General features: G+C 41.2%; 2 protein-coding genes across 5 annotated transcripts in view; one reads left to right on the top strand and one right to left on the bottom strand.

The window, feature by feature from the left end:
- poli (polymerase (DNA directed) iota) overlaps positions 1–10,814 on the bottom strand; it is a 33,305-nt gene extending 22,491 nt beyond the window's left edge. For 3 of the 4 annotated variants that reach the window (XM_061980372.1, XM_061980373.1, XM_061980374.1), the window contains exons 1-8: positions 10,189–10,814; positions 9,788–9,901; positions 7,682–7,846; positions 3,378–3,521; positions 3,055–3,297; positions 1,685–1,863; positions 1,531–1,622; positions 1,330–1,463 (exon numbers count right to left, since the gene is read on the bottom strand). In XM_061980372.1, coding sequence (XP_061836356.1) covers positions 1,330–1,463; positions 1,531–1,622; positions 1,685–1,863; positions 3,055–3,297; positions 3,378–3,521; positions 7,682–7,846; positions 9,788–9,901; positions 10,189–10,270 — 1,153 coding nt within the window. In that variant the 5' untranslated portion in view covers positions 10,271–10,814. The remainder of the gene's footprint in view (positions 1–1,329; positions 1,464–1,530; positions 1,623–1,684; positions 1,864–3,054; positions 3,298–3,377; positions 3,522–7,681; positions 7,847–9,787; positions 9,902–10,188) is intronic. The other variant, XM_061980375.1, reaches the window with a different exon arrangement.
- Positions 10,138–21,343, top strand: part of LOC133619392 (uncharacterized) — a 33,471-nt gene continuing 22,265 nt past the window's right edge. The window contains exons 1-5 of the mRNA XM_061980371.2: positions 10,138–10,287; positions 10,359–10,429; positions 10,554–10,808; positions 15,849–16,897; positions 18,673–18,771. Coding sequence (XP_061836355.1) covers positions 10,378–10,429; positions 10,554–10,808; positions 15,849–16,897; positions 18,673–18,771 — 1,455 coding nt within the window. The 5' untranslated portion in view covers positions 10,138–10,287; positions 10,359–10,377. The remainder of the gene's footprint in view (positions 10,288–10,358; positions 10,430–10,553; positions 10,809–15,848; positions 16,898–18,672; positions 18,772–21,343) is intronic.

Raw genomic sequence — 21,343 nt, 5'->3', positions numbered from 1 at the left:
ATCGCCCAGCCCTATACCACAGGAACACACACAAAAGTACCGAAGATTGGCACAGTTGAGTACCAGTATCAATTTTCAAGAAGAAAGGCAAACGTAAAGGACAGAAGAAAGTTTAATTGTATTTCTAAACATTTTTGTTGTGGTTTTTGTATCGCTTTCTCACAGCCAATTATGCAAATTTGACAATGATGTGTGACGCTATATATGAGGATAGTTGTTTGGCGCCACCTGTTTGTTTACATGAGCAAATTTTCTATTGCCACAACTAGGGCTGGGCGATATATCGTTATATTCGATATATTGCGGGCTTGTCTCCCCGCGGAGCAGACAAGTAGCGACATGGTAACGTTAGCTGTGATGCTAACGGTGCGGTGCGGGTTGTAATACGAGAGAGAGAAGGTGTGAATATGGTAACAAATGAAGGAAGAATTAATTCCCAAGAAAAACAGCACGGGATCCATCGTCTGGCGGTGGTTTGGCTTCAAGCGGGAATATGTTGAACATTTATGCGGCAAAAGCGTTGCTACAAAAAGTAGCACCACTGCTAGTGTAGCATCATTTGAAAAGTCACCTGCCAGAGAATGAAGAGTGCTTGAAACTCCGCATGTCAACATCTCCGGCTGGTGCCACACCAACAAAATGCAGAGGCAACCATTTCCAGATTAACACCGTATGAAAAAAATAGTCAACAACAGAAGGAGATAACGTCCGCAGGAACCTACCACATAGCGAAGGACATACACTATTTGATTTCCTATTATGCAGCTCACTTTTATTTGACAGTTATTGAAATATCTTGTGTGACACCATGCACAAAAGTGCACTTTATATGTTTTAAACTATTGTAGTGGCGTTCTATACAAAAAGTACACTTTAACTTAGTGTTGTTTTGATAAGTCATCTTGGTGACATCATGCACAAAAGTGCACTAATAGCTTGTTTTAAAATGTCTCTGACAATCTTGCACTTTCTGTTTTGAAATGACATGAATGTTTGTGCAACTGCTTAATAACTGTTTAATAAATACACTTTTGGTAAATTGACTTAGTCGTGATTTCCCTCTCTGCATGAAAGTTTAAAATGAGCATATAATAATGCAGTATGAAGAAGAATGTTTTAATGTAGACACATAGAATCATCATACTGCTGTGATTATATGCATCAAGTGTTCATTCAAGGCTAAGGCAAAATATCGAGATATAAATCGTGTATGGTGACATGGCCTAAAAATATTGAGATATTAATAAAAGGCCATATCGCCCAGCCCTAGCCACAACATAACGTCGTAACATGTGTTTATGCAACCTTTACATCTTGAGGGGTTCTTACCTGAGGTGATCGTCCGGCCAATGTGGTGGGGGATGGGACACTGGCGGCTCTCCCGGCTGTGCCACTTGTTGGTCGCCGAGTATTTACGGACGGTGAGCCGGAGGGTTTGAGGCTGCCTGCCGTCTTTACGCATCCTGAATCGCAAACCGAAGTCTGGCACTGCTAAAGATTTGGCAGATTAAGAGTTAAAAGGCCTCTGACCTCTCCACCAGGCTGCTCAGGAGCTGCTTCATCTTCTCCATCACTTCTTTGGCGGTTGACATTTTCTTGAAGGAGTCTTCGTCGCTGAGGGACTAAAACCCGTCGTACGTTAGTACGGACAGCACGTTGATAATCATACGCTGTTGGACTGCACCTGAGGGGCTCCAGATGGGGTGACCGGAGAATTGTCAACGCCAAGCGATAGATTCTTCAGACGTGTCGCACTCGGAGCTCCGAATTCTCTCACCAGATCAGTCAGCGGGAAGAGCTGCAGGTCTCGGACGCTGACCAATCCCAGGGCGTGAAGCCTCTTGGCGGTTTGGTGACCGACCCCTGAAGACATAGCATCGTGCTGAACACGGTGATACTGTTACGATGGGGTTGCATGATAATGTGCGGATCGTTTCCCAAGATGCAGACTGAACTCCGGAATCAGTGTGCAGGTAGGAAATTTGTTTTGGAAATTTGAAACTTTCATAAATCAGGCAAGAAAACAAGAACAGAAAAGCGTGCCGATTGCACGGTGAAGCTAGGGTAGAGCTAAGCACAGGAACAAGAACAAGAAGCTAGCATAACCTGTTCATGAAGCAAACAAAACAGCCAGCCCGAGTGTGGCGAAAGGCAGGAATAAATAGCTCTCTGATTAGTGCCCGGGAGCAGGTGAGCATCCCGTACACTAATCAGAGGCAGGTGAAAATAATCAGCACCCATGGCAACCAAGAAACACACACCCAGGGGTTCGGAAACAGAACTAAGAGAGTCTTAAACTAAAACAAACATGATCCGGGCAACGGATCATCACAGATACAGTTTCAATGTTTGATTACCATGAGTCTGTGTGTGATAACAACGTTGCTAGAAGGTCAGCGTCCGGCAGCTTTATCTGCCAAAATGTTGCCACTCATGCATGTTGCCCTCGCTGTTTACAATGAACTCGTTAGTGATATTAATGCTGACTGAGCAGTTAGCCGCTCCCAGCTATTGCAACATTGGTTCTGTTGCTGCCGTGTTGTGCAATAAACAGTCAAACCCCCCGAAAGAACAATCCGTGTATCATTCGTTTTTCCAAATACAAAACCCAAAACCAGTGAAGTTGGCACGTTGTGTAATTCGTAAATAAAAACAGAATACAAGGATTTTCAAATCCTTGTATGAAGTTTTTTCCTTCTTTATTATGCATTTTCGGCCGGTGTGATTTATACTTCGGAGCGACTTATAATCCGAAAAATACGGTACACGTTTGTGTACTTATGGACTAAGTACATCATATCAAAATATGATTTTTAGTTTTTATTCTAATTAAGGTCCAATAAGCCCAAATAGCAAAGAGAGAAAAAAAAAAAAAAGCATGTAAACAAACAGCTTGGGCCTTAAGAGGTTAAAGTAACAATGACTTAACTTGATGTTGTTGTTGAAATGTTACGTAAGAAATATCCCTTACAGTCAATTAACGGGTTATGATGGCGACAGTTTGACCTTGGAACAGATGATTCCCTACGGGAAAACTGTTGTGATGCTTCATACCTGGTATTGCACGGGGACCGCTGAGAGCGCCCATGATGTCACCAACGTTCTCCGGCAACAATGTGGTTTGCTGGTTGGGTTTGAAGGCGCCCGACACCAGTTTGGCCAGCAGCTTGTTGGCGGCGATGCCGGCGCAGCCAGTTAGGCCCAGTCGGCTGTGGATGGCTTCTCTCAGCTCGGCGGCGATGTGCGACCCCAAAGCCAACTCTGCATGACTGTTAGCTTTAGCATCCGCAGCATCACCTGTGCAGGAATGACATTGTGTGTTTATTAACTGATCAGTTTGGAGAGAGTCACGAGTTCGAGGCCTGCACGTGACTTACCTGCGATGTTGTACACGTGGCCTTTGAATGAGAAGCTGGACTGTGGCGTGTGCGCCCGCCTTTTCTCAATCATCTCCGTGACGTCCACGTAGTTCTCGTCGAAGCCAAGCCTCTCCACTGACGGACAGAAGGACAGCAGCAGGTCTAGTTGGAGGACAAAAAGGCAAAAGAATCAGTGCACCCGGTCGTAAATGTGTTCTTTTTCTTGGCCCTTTTACATGGCGTGCAAAACATCTTTCCATCTTCATAAGTGAGCCATTTGCTGAAAAGTGTCTCCTAAAGCCACGTTTCATTGAAGCTTTGCTTCTTGGGTTTATTGCTCGCCATGCATAAAACAACAACACGCGGGAGTCCGAATACCAGAAATGCAGTATTTGTGATCGATAAAACTTTCGGCGAATCAAAATTTAAGAAATCGTACCAGAAAGTGCATTAGTTTGAAGTCGACCAATAATCAATATAGGGCTGGGTGATATATCGATATATCGCAGGTTTGTCTCTGTGCGATATAGAAAATGACTGTGTCGTGATATTTGAGTATACGTTCCCACGCAGTTGCTTTTAGCTGCGGGTATTACACTACAGGCTCTTCTCACTCTTTCTTGTCTCTCCTTCTCACAAAGACTTAAAACAAGCGCACCTTCTTACATACGTCACATACGTATACGCCCTCACGGAGCAGAGAGGTAGCGGCATGGGTAAACGCTAACTGTGGTGCGAGTGGTAATACGAGAGAAAGAAGGTGCGAATCTGGTAACAAATGAAGGAAGAATTCATTCCCAAGAAAAACAGCAGGGGGTCCATCGTCTGGCGGTGGTTTGGCTTCAAGTGGGAATATGTCGAACAGACAACCATAATATGTCAAGTGTGGGGCAAAAGCGTTGCTACAAAAAGTAGCATCACAGCTAATATGTAGCATCATTTGAAAAGTCACCTGCTAGAGAATGAAGAGTGCTTACTCCGCATGTCAACATCTCTGTTCGGTGCCACACCAACAAAATGCCGAGGCAACCATTTCCACATCAACACCGTATGAAAAAAATAGTCAACAACAGAAGGAGATAACGTCCGCAGGAACCTACCACATTTGATTTCCTATTATGCAGCTCATTTTTATTTGACAGTTATTGAAATATCTTGTGTGACATCATGCACAAAAGTGCACTTTATATGTTTTAAACTATTGTAGTGGCGTTCTGTACAAAAAGTGCACTTTCATTTAGTGTTGTTTTGATATGTCATATATCATGCACAAAAGTGCACTCATGGCTTGTTTTAAAATGTCTCTGACAATCTTGCACTTTCTGTTTTAAAATGACATGAATGTTTGTGCAACTGCTTAATAACTGTTTAATAAATACACTTTTGCTAAATTGACTTAGTTGTGATTTCCCTCTCTGCATGAAAGTTTAAAATGAGCATATATTAATGCAGTATGAAGAAGAAGTTTTTTAATGTTGACACATAGAATCATCATACTGCTGTGATTATATGCATCAAGTGTTCATTCAAGGCTAAGGGATATATATTGTGTATCATGACATGACCTAAAAATATCGAGATATTAAAAAAAGGCCATATCGCCCAGCCCTAAATCAATATTTAATAATTAATCATTTGACCCGGCAAATATAAACAAAACACCGGCGGAAAGCTATAATCGATAAAAAAAAAAAAACAAGCAAACCGGCCAGTTAAAAAAATATATATATCTGCATCCGGGTGATGCGTGGGCTTCCAGAAATTTGCGTCCTTTCTGATTTCAATGCGTAAAAAGACACAAAAAGTGCGTTAATGCCAACACTGTAAATCTGTACAGCAGATATGATCATCTACATCAACATTATGATTTAACTGAGTGGCTAGACAGGATAGATTAAAAACATTAAAAAATATATATATATAAATTTTAGATTTTTTTTAATCGATACAAAAATAAGAATCACGAATCATTCAAAAATCGCTTTTATTTTACACATACTTATGAATATATAAATACATGTCAATTAAGAAGTGAAGAAGGAGGTGTGTTGCCAAATGTTTATTGTGAGGAAGCGTGGCCGGCGGACCTGCAGCGAGGCAGGGCACGCCGGAGCCGACTCCGAGATGGCTGCGAGGAGGGGTGGCCGGCGGACCTGCAGCGGGGCAGGGCACGCCGGAGCCGACTCCGAGATGGCTGCGAGGAGGGGTGGCCGGCGGACCTGCAGCGAGGCAGGGCACGCCGGAGCCGACTCCGAGATGGCTGCGAGGAGGGGTGGCCGGCGGACCTGCAGCGAGGCGGGGCACGCCGGAGCCGACTCCGAGATGGCTGCGAGGAGGGGTGGCCGGCGGACCTGCAGCGAGGCGGGGCACGCCGGAGCCGACTCCGAGATGGCTGCGAGGAGGGGTGGCCGGCTCCGAGACGAGCGTCAGGTGCGTAGATGGCCAACCTGCGCGCAGTTGTGCAATCACCTCCCGCTGTGTAAAAGGGCAGCGGCCGAGAGGAGAGAGGCAGAAGGAGCTGGAGAGACGCAGGTGCATGAGGAGCGAAAGCGACAGAGAGCAAGACACAGACGACGCGGGAGGCTGAAAAGCAACCGGAAGAGCGAGCATTGGGAGGAAGAGCTGAAAAGCGACCCGACGTGCACAAAGGTTTATTTGAAAAAATAAACAAAGTCACAAAACTGCCGCAGTCATGTCACTTCTTGGTGGTCCATGGAACCCGGAGTGAAGAGAACCTCCACATTAATATACTACATTACCCAGAAGGCATAGCGCCAAAAGGACGACATTTGTGCCATCTGAGCAATGAAGAGTTGATATGTTTTGCTACACGTTGTTGTTCGTGCTTCAACCAAACATACGTTTTAAAGGGGAACATTATCACAATTTCAGAAGTTAAAACCATTAAAAATCAGTTCCCAGTGGCTTATTTTATTTTTCGAATTTTTTTTCAAAATTTTACCCATCACGCAATATCCCTAAAAAAAGCTTTAAAGTGCCTGATTTTAACCATCGTTATATACACCCGTCCATTGTACTGTGACGTCACATAGTGATGCCAATACAAACAAACATGGCGGTTAGAACAGCAAGCTATAGCGACATTAGCTCGGCTTCAGACTCTGATTTCAGCGGCTTAAGCGATTCAACAGATTACGCATGTATTGAAACGGATGGTTGTAGTGTGGAGGCAGGTAGCGAAAACGAAATTGAAGAAGAAACTGAAGCTATTGAGCCATATCGGTTTGAACCGTATGCAAGCGAAACCGACGAAAACGACACGACAGCCAGCGACACGGGAGAAAGCGAGGACGAATTCGGCGATCGCCTTCTAACCAACGATTGGTATGTGTTTGTTTGGCATTAAAGGAAACTAACAACTATGAACTAGGTTTACAGCATATGAAATACATTTGGCAACAACATGCACTTTGAGAGTGCAGACAGCCCAGTTTTCATCAATTAATATATTCTGTAGACATACCCTCATCCGCTCTCTTTTCCTGAAAGCTGATCTGTCCAGTCCAGTTGGAAATGCATCTGCTTTGAGTGTCGCAGGATATCCACACATTCTTGCCATCTCTGTCGTAGCATAGCTTTCGTCGGTAAAGTGTGCGGAACAAACGTCTAATTTCTTGCCACTTTCGCATCTTTGGGCCACTGGTGCAACTTGAATTCGTCCCTGTTCGTGTTGGGTAAAGTGTGCAGAACAAACGTCCAATTTCTTGCCACTTTCGCATCTTTGGGCCACTGGTGCAACTTGAATCCGTCCCTGTTCGTGTTGTTACACCCTCCGACAACACACCGACGAGGCATGATGTCTCCAAGGTACGGAAAACAGTCGAAAAAAACGGAAAATAACAGAGCTGATTTGACTCGGTGTTTGTAATGTGTTTGAGAAAATGGCGGATTGTTCCCGATGTGACGTCACGTTTTGACGTCATCGCTCCGAGAGCGAATAATAGAAAGGCGTTTAATTCGCCAAAATTCACCCATTTAGAGTTTGGAAATCGGTTAAAAAAATATATGGTCTTTTTTCTGCAACATCAAGGTATATATTGATGCTTACATAGGTCTGGTGATAATGTTCCCCTTTAAGTTGTTTCTTGTTTGGCCAAAATGACGCTGATTAGCCAACATTTGCAAGAAAGTTGCAGGTATTGGACAAAGTCCCTAATTCACAAGAATTGGTTGAATTTGTGTCAATTGCCGCAAACTGACTTCAAGTTTCTCATGCGCTCCAAAACATTTTTCACATACAAAATACTAACTTGCTATTGCATACTGCATAAATATTAGAACAAGAACTTCAGCCTGCTCACCGGTGACTTGGTAGGACATTTCTCTGTAGTGAGTCAGGTCTTCGCCCTTCACCAGCACCAGCCGAGGACACTTCTCCTTGGCATCAGTGACCGACATCAGCTTGGTGACGCCCTGCTGCCTTGCCACGTAGTTACAGGTCACGATGATGTACTTCTGCTGAATGCCTGACGGTATCAGAAACACCTGCATGTCATATATGTGACTTTTAACATATCCTCCTGTGACACGGCAACACAGAGTGGCTGCCATGTTTTATGAGCCAGCATGTTTTATGTCACAGGAGTCAAACTCAAGGCCTGGGGGCCAGATTTGGCCTGCCACATCATTTAATACGGCCCACGAAAGCCCTGAAATAATATGAGTCAATAAAGCATTTTATCACATACTAATTGTAATCGTTTCATTGTGACAGACAGAAATACATGTATTGCATGCTATTGAGTACATCTTAAACTTTATTATCAAATAATGCAACAAATATAATACAAACCCTGTTTCCATATGAGTTGGGGAATTGTGTTAGATGTAAATATAAACGGAATACAATGATTTGCAAATCATTTTCAACCCATATTCAATTGAATGCACTACAAAGACAACATATTTGATGTTCAAACTGATAAACATTTTTTTTTTTGCAAATAATCAGTAACTTTAGAATTTGATGCCAGCAACACGTGCCAAAGAAGTTGGGAAAGGTGGCAATAAATACTGATAAAGTTGAGGAATGCATCATTAATGCAACTTATTTGGAACATCCCACATGTGTGCAGGCTAATTGGGAACAGGTGGGTGCCATGATTGGGTATAAAAGTAGATTCCATGAAATACTCAGTCATTCACAAACAAGGATGGGGCGAGGGTCACCACTTTGTCCACAACTGCGTGAGCAAATTGTTGAACAGTTTAAGAAAAACCTTTCTCAACCAGCTATTGCAAGGAATTTAGGGATTTCACCCTCTATGGTCCGTAATATCATCAAAGGGTTCAGAGAATCTGGAGAAATCACTGCACGTAAGCAGCTAAACCCGTGACCTTCGATCCTTCAGGCTGTACTGCATCAACAAGCAACATCAGTGTGTAAAGGATATCACCACATGGGCTCAGAAACACTTCAGAAACCCACTGTCAGTAACTACAGTTGGTCGCTACATCTGTAAGTGCAAGTTAAAACTCTCCTATGCAAGGCGAAAACCGTTTATCAACAACACCCAGAAACGCTGGGCCTGGGCTCATCTAAGATGGACTGATACAAAGTGGAAAAGTGTTCTGTGGTCTGACGAGTCCACATTTCAAATTGTTTTTGGAAACCGTGGACGTCGTGTCCTCCGGACCAAAGAGGAAAAGAACCATCCGGATTGTTATAGGCGCAAAGTTGAAAAGCCAGCATCTGTGATGGTATGGGGGTGTATTAGTGCCCAAGACATGGGTAACTTGCACATCTGTGAAGGCGCCATTAATGCTGAAAGGTACATACAGGTTTGGAGCAACATATGTTGCCATCCAAGCAACGCTACCATGGACGCCCCTGCTTATTTCAGCAAGACAATGCCAAGCCACGTGTTACATCAACGTGGCTTCATAGTAAGAGTGCGAGTACTAGACTGGCCTGCCTGTAGTCCAGACCTGTCTCCCATTGAAAATGTGTGGCGCATTATGAAGCCTAAAATACCACAACGGAGACCCCCGGACTGTTGAACAACTTAAGCTGTACATCAAGCAAGAATGGGAAAGAATTCCACCTGAGAAGCTTAAAAAATGTGTCTCCTCAGTTCCCAAACGTTTACTGAGTGTTGTTAAAAGGAAAGGCCATGTAACACAGTGGTGAACATGCCCTTTCCCAACTACTTTGGCACGTGTTGCAGACATGAAATTCTAAGTTAATTATTATTTGCAACAACAAAAAAAAAAGTTTATGAGTTTGAACATCAAATATCTTGTCTTTGTAGTGCATTCAATTGCATATGGGTTGAAAAGGATTTGCAAATCATTGTATTCCGTTTATATTTACATCTAACACAATTTCCCAACTCATATGGAAACGAAGGTTTGTACCACGGTCAGGCCTGGAACCAACTGTATGACACAAATGAGTGAGTTCATACCTAAAGGGACGTCTCTCAATGCCGGGTTTCTGAGCATTTCCACCTGAGCATAGAAGCAATCCAGGTCAAAATGCAAAATGACTTTGTGTGTCGGCGTCTTCAGGAAGTTAGAGCCTGAAAATGACAAAACAATAAATAAACAGATGCATTTGCATACACACACACATTTGGACTTTTTAAGTGTGGCCTTATAATCATCAGATGACATCACCAGCAATAATATGACATAACTCTCTTTGCCTTTTCTCTTCTTTCAAGTCTTTTTGATGCTTTACTTAGAATCGGGTTTCATCCACCAACACAAAAGCTGAATACACAGTAATTTAGATTTATGATATGTCTGCACCTTTTGGTATGTAGAAACATATCTCTCACGCTGGTTGTTGTGCTTTTTACTTTACCTGAGACAGCGAATGGCGACCCCTTCATATCTTGCTCCCATTCGGTTTCATCCTCTTGCGCCTCATCTTCGCTGCTTTCCATTGTAAGCGTGACAAAACGTGAGTTATGTTGGTGTAAACATGAGTGTAAGAAATGTAAACTAATATCGATGTTATGCTCGCTGTCGCAGGGGGAAGTAACTGAAGACAATGGCGCATACAAATGCAGTGCCACCTGCCGACCAGGAGGACTTACTGCAGGGTAATTTCAAGTCATTAGATGAAATTCTGGTGGACCAGTTTTAAAGTTTGTTTTAGTTTGTTAAATGTTTGTAAATATTATTATTGACCACGAGATTATTGTAAATATATATTTCTTTCAACAGCTCGTAAGGGTCGCCCCGAAGGCTATAAAAGTGGGGTCGAGGACGCGTCCTGGTTCGGTCAGACCCGCTCGTCGTCGGTCCAAACCCCGGCGAGGGTTCAAAGAGCGATGTTCCCGTCGTCCGGTCGTTTTGTCCGGCTCACCTGCCCTTTCACCGGGCGCTGCCAGCGGCCTCATTGCTGGTACAAACATGCCAAAGAAGAACGTTTGCCTGGAGCCTCCACCTCTTCATCACCCTTGCTAGTCGACCTCACAGGTGAGTGCTAATTATTAGCAGGCTTGGAAATTCCTTCGCTTGAGTCGCCCGCTTTGTTATTTTCACAAACAATCAACAACAAAAAAGTTGTAGATTAAATAGTAAAATGTTTAAATTCACTCGATATTACCTGGCTTTGCTCGGGCTACAAATACAGTTAATTGAACTGAAAACAGCTGTTGCTCCAAACATGTTTGGTAAAATATAATGTTTATGGTTTCATAAACCGCGTAAAAAAATCACTCTCACTTATAACTCTGAAATAAGTCATTTTTTGGTGTTGGGACGCTATCAAATTGGTAAATGAGTTTACAAACATAAGGTTTTATTTTTTTGCTAATTCGCGAATCTGCGGATAACTTTAGCAAGTGATACTATTAGTATTAGGCTTGCATTGCATTATTTTTTATTTATTTAATAATTCTACTTTCATGGCGTATATGTGTCCTCGTTTTCAGAAAAGCGCTTCTTAATTAAATGTATTATTATTATTATAATTATTAGTATTATTATTGTCTGGCCGATACAGCAAATGTTAGTGTCAACCCGATACCAAGTATTATTTTGAAGGGGGCAGGAAAATATAAGTTTTTCTTCATCCTGCTCCTTCTCAGGCATTGGTGTGTAAATGTATAATTGAATAATTGAGTTATAATTGTCTTGTCGATCAAAGATGCACATCAATGAAGGAGATAAATAAAAATGAAATGAAATGAAAAAAGTAAACACACAAGAATAGTTTTACCGATAACACCGAAAGCATTATTTCATTGATATATATATATATATATATATATATATATATATTTATGTATTTATTTATTTATTATTATTATTATTTATTTTATTTTTTTTATTACAAATTTGGCTTTTTAATTTGATGATTATAATAGGAAGACCGAGACGAGGACCCACATTTTATCAACTAAAGCCAATGTTAGAATATAGTCACTTATTTCACTTAAATTCATCCAACCATCCATTTTCTACCGCTTTGGGCGTGCTGCAGCCTATCTCAGCTGAATTCAGTAATTGGCATATGAAACGTCACTTTAAACCTGGGGTGTCAAACTAATTTTAGATGGGGGGGGGCCACATGGAGAAAAAAATCTACTCCAAAGTGGGCCTGACTGGTAAAATCACGGCACGATAACTTAAAAATAAAGACAACTTCAGATTGTTTTCTTTGTTTAAAAATAGAACAAGCACATTCTGAAAATTTACAAATCATAATGGGGTTTTTTTTACACTTAGATGTTGCTGTTAATATTATTCTATCTGTTGTTATTTATACTTTCTGAATAAATTGTGATAATGTTCATCAGTCAACTCATTGGTGTTAATTTTCAATCTATCAAGATGAAACAATATCAAAATCAAATTACAGGATGTTATTAATGTAGTTTGCTCATTTTCCTCGACTGGGGCACTAACATGTTTTTTTTGTTTTTTTTACATATGTAGCATCATCTACAAAGATACAAAGAATAGCTATTGCAACATCTAGTGGACACATTTAGAACAGCTGTTTCTTTCATTCAAAAATGTTGGCTCATTTTTATACTTAGCAAACTCATCCCGCGGGCTAGGTAAAACCTGTTCGGGCTAGGTAAAACCTGTTTACATTTTAGTAAAGCCATTTACAATAGGTAAATGTGGTAGGCTATAGGCTACGAGGAGCTAGCAGCGACACAACAGCAAACAAGCTAAAAATAGTAAATACATGTCCTTAATTGACTAATATAGTCTGAAACACCACATTTGTCAATATGAACATGTATCAAATAATTATAGTTGAATATTACTTACACATACAAAGTCTCTAAGGCAGAAGAGTAAGAAAGTATCCAGTGACAAACGTGTCCGCATCATTAAAGTTGCTGCCTCATCCGCTTAACTTATGAATTGTTGTGGCCAAACTGTCCCACTGGGTTGAGTTTTTCCTTGCCCTGGTGTGGAATCTGAACCGAGGATGTCGTTGTGGCTTGTGCGGCCTTTTGAGATACTTGTGATTTAGGGCTATATACAAACCCCGTTTCCATATGAGTTGGGAAATTGTGTTAGATGTAAATATAAACGGAATACAATGGTTTGTAAATCCTTTTCAACCCATATTCAATTGAATGCACTACAAAGACAACATATTTGATGTTCAAACTCATAAACTTAATTTTTTTTTTTTGCAAATAATAATTAACTTAGAATTTCATGGCTGCAACACGTGCCAAAGTAGTTGGGAAAGGGCATGTTCACCACTGTGTTACATGGCCTTTCCTTTTAACAACACTCATTAAACGTTTGGGAACTGAAGAGACACATTTTTTAAGCTTCTCAGGTGGAATTCTTTCCCATTCTTGCTTGATGTACAGCTTAAGTTGTTCAACAGTCCGGGGGTCGCCGTTGTGGTATTTTAGGCTTCATAATGCGCCACACATTTTCAATGGGAGACAGGTCTGGACTACAGGCAGGCCAGTCTAGTACCCGCACTCTTTTACTATGAAGCCATGTTGATGTAATACGTGGCTTGGCGTTGTCTTGCTGAAATAAGCAGGGGCGTCCATGGTAACGTTGCTTGGATGGCAAAATATGTTGCTCCAAAACCTGTATGTACCTTTCAGCATTAATGGTGCCTTCACAGATGTGTAAGTTACCCATGTCTTGGGCACTAATACACCCCCATACCATCACAGATGCTGGATTTTCAACTTTGCGCCTATAACAATCCGGATGGTTCTTTTCCTCTTTGGTCCGGAGGACACGACGTCCAGTTTCCAAAAACAATTTGAAATGTGGACTCGTCAGACCACAGAACACTTTTCCACTTTGTATCAGTCCATCTTAGATGAGCTCAGGCCCAGCAAAGTCGACGGCGTTTCTGGGTGTTGTTGATAAACGGTTTTCGCCTTGCATAGGAGAGATTTAACTTGCACTTACAGATGTAGCGACCAACTGTAGTTACTGACAGTGGGTTTCTGAAGTGTTCCTGAGCCCATGTGGTGATATCCTTTACACACTGATGTCGCTTGTTGATGCAGTACAGCCTGAGGGATCGAAGGTCACAGGCTTAGCTGCTTACGTGCAGTGATTTCTCCAGATTCTCTGAACCCTTTGATGATATTACGGACCGTAGATGGTGAAATCCCTAAATTCCTTGCAATGGCTGGTTGAGAAAGGTTTTTCTTAAACTGTTCAACAATTTGCTCACGCATTTGTTGACAAAGTGGTGACCCTCGCCCCATCCTTCTTTGTGAATGACTGAGCATTTCATGGAATCTACTTTTATACCCAATCATGGCACCCACCTGTTCCCAATGAGCCTGCACACCTGTGGGATGTTCCAAATAAGTGTTTGATGAGCATTCCTCAACTTTATCAGTATTTATTGCCACCTTTCCCAACTTCTTTGTCACGTGTTGCTGGCATCAAATTCTAAAGTTAATGATTATTTGCAAAAAAAAAAAAAGTTTATCAGTTTGAACATCAAATATGTTGTCTTTGTAGCATATTCAACTGAAAATGGGTTGAAAATGATTTGCAAATCATTGTATTCCGTTTATATTTACATCTAACACAATTTCCCAACTCATATGGAAACGGGGTTTGTAAATAAACATTGATTGATTGAATGATAGAAAACGCTCTAAAGCCCGCAGACCTTTTTTGGGCTCTGGGAATCACTAATAAGCCAGAATTCTTAGAACGCAGTTTTTTTCCCGGGACATATGGTACAATACAGTCCGCAAGATAGAATTGAGCTAGACTGTTTTTAGTACAGGGGTGCTCATTACGTCGATCGCGAGCTACCGGTCGATCTCGGAGGGTGTGTCAGTCGATCACCAGCCAGGCATTAAAAAAATAGTCCTAAAAATGAGCGATCATAAATCTTCACTATGACGTCACTTGATTGACATTCACGGCACCCGAGGGTCTTCTGAGATGACGCTGGCTGCTGCCAGGTCATTAAAATTACCGACTGGAAGGCGAGAAACACTTTATTTCGACAGACTCTGGCGCCGTACCTTTCGTCAAAACTCCAAAGACCGACTACACAGTTGCACAATAAAAGCTCTGCTTCATCCTGCCTGCGCTACCAAAATAAGAGTCTCAGAAAGCTGGCGTGCACAAGATAGCAAGCTACGGAGTTTGCCGACAATGTATTTCTTGTAAAGTGTATACAAAGGAGTACGGAAGCTGGACAAATAAGATGCCAAAAAGCAACCACTTTCATGTGGTATTGGACAGAAAGGAGGACTTTTTTTCTCCTCCATTCGAAAATGCGGACATTATCAGCACTACTGTCTGATTCCAATCAATGCAAGTAATCACAATCAGGTAATACACCAACTTATATTCTTGTCTTCATGAAAGAAAGGAATCTATATGTGTTAAACATGCTTGTATTCTCTTTAAACACCTTTAACTTGTAACAATATTAACTATGTGTTAAACATGCTTGTACTATCTTTAAACACCTTTAACTTGTTAACAATATTAACTATGTGTTAAACATGCTTGTATTATCTTTAAACACCTTTAAGTTGTTAACAATATTAACTATATGTATTAAACATTCTTGTATTATCATTAAACACCTTTAATTTTTTAACAATATTAACTGTGTTAAACATGCTTGTATTATCATTAAACACCTTTAACTTGTTAACAATATTAACTATATTTATTAAACATACTTGTATTATCATTAAACACCTTTAATTTTTTAACAATATTAACTATATGTGTTAAACATGCTTGCATTATCATTAAACACCTTTAACTTGTTAACAAAAACATATATTTCATAAATAAGTAAATATAAATTATATATATGAATGAGGTAGATCCCCACGACTTGATCAATTGAAAAGTAGCTCGCCTGCAGAAAAAGTGTGAGCACCCCTGGTTTAGTATTTTAAATGTAAGTAGTAAAACCTTAAAGTCGTATCTTAAGTGCACAGGAAGCCAGTGCAGGTGAGCCAGTATAGGCGTAAGATGCCAAGCCTGTTTTGCAGTCTTACTTTTTATTTTCCTTTTGTGCAGGTGACCAAAATGACGATCTGCCCGCCGTACGTGGAGCACACGTAATCAACGAGCCCTTAGACGAATCCCTCCAGGAGCTCGAGCGCATCAACAAAGCGATTGAAACGGCCAAGTACGAAGTGGAGCGGGAGCAGAGGCGACTGTCGTGCTACCACACTGCAGAGGCCGCCGCCGCATCCAGACCGGTCGCAGCAAATGGTGTAAATGCAAGCAAAGTGTCATACTCGTGCTCGGATGGTTACAAAACGCCTTCCCGATTGGGGAAGTATGTGGTTGACATTTCCAAACCGAGGACCGATTTGGAGTACGACCCAATGTCCAACTTTTCAGCTGATTTCGGCTCTTACAAGTCATCGCATAAAGCGCAAAAAGGCAAACGCGTGCACCTAAAGCCTGTAAACCATCAGGTCACGCCATTCCGCCCTGCCTCCTCTGTGACATTGGACGACGCCCATGATGACAGCGTCCTGATTATCGACACGCCGTGCTCGCCTGACCGGAAGCCCGCCCCAGCTCCGAAACTCGCCGGCTGTGACGCTGACAAGAAGCAACACAAGGAGAAGAGCGCTGATGAATGTGAAGCGTCTGCAGGAAGTGTGATTGACTTGACAGGATGCGTGGAGGACCCTGGCGGCCAGAGTCCCGAAACAGCGAGTCTCAAGTCTGCTGAAGATGAATGCTGCACCTTAGAAGAGGAAACTCAAAATGCAAACCGTGCTGAACAAGTCATCAAGACCGCCCAGAAAGCCCAGCAGACTGAGTACAACACCACCCAGCGCTCTCCTCCCACTGACGCGTGCAATACTGCTGGCAGCCACCAGGCGCCAGAAGAGGAATCTGTAAGCACAAGTCTAGAATCTTCTTCCCTCGCCGCATGTGAGCATCTGTTGTCGAAAGGCGGCAGCAGAGAGGTTATCGTAATTGACTCGAGCGCCGACGAGGAAGAGAACGGCTACTCTGCCGTGGATCTGTCGGACAGCGACCCTGAAGAGGAGTGCTACCGCATCTTCATGGAGGCCAAGGAGAGTGGCGACCAAGAGCAGCCCGAGGTGTCCAAGTTTGTTTACTTTACGGGAAAGTTCACTTTCAACTATAGCTGCACGATTAATCAACATTGAGGTTTTAATTAGTGCGATTACATAACCGCAAGAGGCAAAAAAAAATTTATTTTGCTGCTGTCACTGGCATTTAAGTGACAGACAGGTTCGCCAATCAGAATTGATGTTGAGCTTCGCCTTTGTTTGTCTCTCGTTTCCACAGGGAAAAAGTGGTCTCGCAGCACCTGAGCGAATTCAACAGAATTAATTGAACACAGTCACTCTTTTTAGTAGAGATGTCCGATAATATCGGGCTGCCGATAAATGCTTTAAAATGTAGTATCGGAAATTATCGGTATCGGTTTCAAAAAGTAAAATGTATGACTTTTGTGTACACTGACGTAGGGAGAAGTACAGAGCGTCAATAAACCTTAAAGGCACTGCCTTTGCATGCCGGCCCAATCACATAATACCTACGACTTTTCACACACACATGGTCAACAGCCATACAGGTCACGCTGAGGGTGGCCGTATAAACAACTTTAACACTGTTACAAATATGCGCCACACTGTGAACCCACACCAAACAAGAATGACAAACACAACAGAACAAATACCCAGAATCCCTCTTCCGGGACGCTACAATTTACACCCTCCCGCTACCTCCAACCCCGCCCACCTCAACCTCCTCATGCTCTCTCAGGGAGAGCATGTCCCAAATTCCAAGCTGTTTTGAGGCATGTTACAAAAAAATAATGCACTTTGTGACTTCAATAATAAATATGGCAGTGCTATGTTGGCACTTTTTTTCCATAACTTGAGTTGATTTATTTTGGAAAACCTTGTTACATTGTTTAATGCATCCAGCGGGGCATCACAACAAAATTAGGCATAATAATGTGTTAATTCCACGACTGTATGTATCGGTTGATATCGGAATCGGTAATTAGGAGTTGGACAATATTGGATATTGGCAAAAAGCCATTATCGGACATCTCTACTTTTTAGTCATTCACAATCCTTGCCTCGGTAGGCGTAGAAAGGGGCGGCGTCTTAAAACACACACAGGAAGCACGTACAGAGAGCCTCCCTACTCGCTAGTGGGAAGTGCTGCGACGTAACAAAATTAGGAGGGAAAATATGATTACAAAGCCAAATGTCCCGTTGTGGGAATATTTCAGCTTCAAATTTGATGGGCAATATGAGCCCATTAATGCGGTAAACAAGCGAGAATGTGGTGATCATTTGACGGCAATAAAAAGGACAACGTCCGACCACGTTTTTTTAACTGGGGAAAATTGCACTTTAGGATGTTCAATATTTATTTAAGAAAACATTTTTCTTACAGAAATTACTAATTTTTTATTTTTTTAATTTATCTTTCAATTACAGTACAATGGTAAACAATTCTACAGTAATACGAAATACAAGTTTATATGGTTACTCGAAATTATTAAAATGTTTATATTACAAACAGTGTATAGTTTTTGATTGTTGCTTCGGTTTAAGAGCATGATGTAAATAAAAGCTGTCTGCATGAAGCCAAATCTTTTTTTATGTAAATGATTGCATATTGTAATTTTTTTGGCACTTTTAGACAAGAGACAGTCTAAGAGTAACAGGTCTTCCTTCACTCGTTGGTTTCAGTTTTATGCATATTTATGTATAAGATATAAAAATTTTAATTTTGGAGAGAAAAATCGCAGCTAAGTTTTTTTTCTTCGCAAAATCGTGCGGCCATAATTTTAAGTCTTTGAACAAACTCTAACTCCTGTTTCTGTTGTTAGATTGAGCCTATGGATGTGGCCAAGCCCGACATTCCGACCGTCAAACCCCAAGAGCTACCAGCCAAGAGGAGGATTGCTCATAAGGCCGAAGATACTGAGGTGTTCAAAACTCGCAACACATGTGACTCTATTGTCCATAAAATGAGTTAATTGCAAACAATATGGCGAGTTTAACATGTATGAGTTTCACATCAACCGCTGAGTAGCAACATTTTAAAACACATGCAGAGGTAGATTTTCTTTTTCATTTTTTTTTTTTCATTTATTTATTTATTTATTTCAGGCAATGACATAAAAAAATTTTTTTTTTTTTAAAAAGTACAAAGTTGACAACACATAATAATATAAATTAATATAGTGCAAAAGGTAATGTATAGTATGTAATGCATGATTGTCCACTTTTGCCTGAAAGGGAGTGGGAAGAAGATAACTTTTTTAATCCCACCCCTAGTTCTCCATTCAGTGATTATTCACATGAGTTTCACTGTTACTTTGTTCAAGGATTATAATACAAATGTTGTAGCATAGTGGCATTACCACAGGTAACAATAATTATTACACTGTAATAGGGATGTCCCGATCCAGGTTTTTGCACTTCCGATCCGATACCGATATTGTTTTTGCATTTCCGATCCGATACCGATACTGACCGATACTGGCCTATCCGAGCATGTATTAAAGTTTAAAGTTATTTAGCCTACTTAGTTGTCAGAATTATGTTGAAAAGGGTTTTAGTACTCTTGATAACAACTAGCCAGCTGAATTAGGGGAGTTTGAATAATACACAATGGTTGGTAACAAGAAACTGACCTGTTTATTCAAGGATAAACACAAAATAGACAAAATTATACATGACAAACAGAAATGGCATCATTGAACTAGGGCTGGGCGATATGGCCTTTTTTTAATATTGCGATATTTTAAGGCCATATTGCGATACACAATATATATCTCGATATTTTGCCTTAGCCTTGAATGAACACTTGATGCATATAATAACAGCAGTATGATGATTCTATGTGTTTTGATTGGTTGATTGAGACTTTTATTAGTAGGTTGCACAGTGAAGTACATATTCCGTACAATTGACCACTAAATGGTAACACCCGAATAAGTTTATCAACTTGTTTAATTCGGGGTCCACTTAAATTGATTCATGATACAGATATATACTATCATCATAATACAGTCATCACACAAGATAATCACATTGAATTATTTACATTATTTATAATCCAGGGTGAGGAGGGGGGCGTCTGATGTAAGTGTCAAAAAGACAGCCAAAAGAGTTTGATATGAGAATAAATCTAAAGTTAAAATATAGGGTAGAAATGCACCCATTTGCAGGAAATGTAGTCTTGATTTTCAAAATGTTCTTTCAAGGCTTGCATGTCTACATTAAAATATTCTTCTTCATACTGCATTAATATATGCTACTTTTAAACTTTCATGCAGAGAAGGAAATCACAACTAAAAAAAATCACAAATTTTTTCATACGGTGTTGATGTGGAAATTTTTGCCTCTGCATTTTGATGGTGTGGACGTGTGGCACCGAATGGAGATAAGCGTCTCGACAGACGTCACAATATTTGAACAATGATGACAAAAACTGTTTTCTCTGTCGTGTCCGTGTGTCGAAAATTGTTATGCGCTTATTTTTTTATTTGATTTTGTGCGTGGCATAGATTTGCTATGCGCAGAGGACGCTTAAACAGTGCGCAATTGCACAGGCGCGCACCTTAGAGGGAGCGTTGCTCGCACGGCTGCGCTAGCATCACAGCTAACGTTAGCCATGCTGCTACCTCTCTGCTCGAGGAGGACGTATACGTATGTGACGTATGACGTGACAGTATGTGACGTGTGTAAGAAGGTGCACTTGCTGTCTGTGAGAGGGAGACACAGGAAAGAGTGAGAAGAGCCTGTCGTGTAATGCCAGCAGCTAAAAGCAACTGCGTGAGAATTCACAGACCTGTGGATGTGTTGAAGGTGTGCTGGAAAATGCGGAACGGAAATTACGGAGCAGCAGAAAAGTGGAATGTATTATTTAAATCGGTGCGTTGGAAAACACGGACCGGAGTTTTTTTTTTAAAACTGGATCTGGATCGGCATTTTCCCATGCCTTGCCGATAAGCAATTTTTGGCAAATATCGGCAGCCGATCCGATCCAAATATCGGATCGGGACATCCCTACACTGTAACAATAATTTGTATCAACAATGTAGGAATAATGAATATACCAACAATGGTAATACCATGAATCGATTACGGTGACCCCGACTTAAACAAGTTGAAAAACTTATTCGGGTGTTACCATTTAGTGGTCAATTGTACGGAATATGTACTGAACTGTGCAATCTACTAATAAAAGTTTCAATCAATCAATAGACAAAATGCCAACAATGGTAATAGACAACATAGCAATAATGGTAAGGAAACATTGAGCACATGTTAACACTTTGAGACAGAGTACAGCAGCAGGTCAAATTAAAGACCCTCATCTCTATATTTGAACCAGACCCCATGTTTGTATAATAGTTTAAATCCATTAATAGTTTGGCATTGCTTGTGTTGTAAGTCCAGTTTGTTCCATAGTTTTACTCCGCATACAGACACACAAAAACATTTACGAGTGGTTTGAGCTCTCGGCAATAAGAAATATCCAAAGCCTCT

The sequence above is a fragment of the Nerophis lumbriciformis genome, linkage group LG20 (assembly GCF_033978685.3).
Source record: "Nerophis lumbriciformis linkage group LG20, RoL_Nlum_v2.1, whole genome shotgun sequence".
NCBI classification, from domain to species: Eukaryota; Metazoa; Chordata; class Actinopteri; order Syngnathiformes; family Syngnathidae; genus Nerophis; species Nerophis lumbriciformis.
Note: the sequence above shows the minus strand (reverse complement) of the source record. Positions and strands in the feature narration are given on the sequence as shown.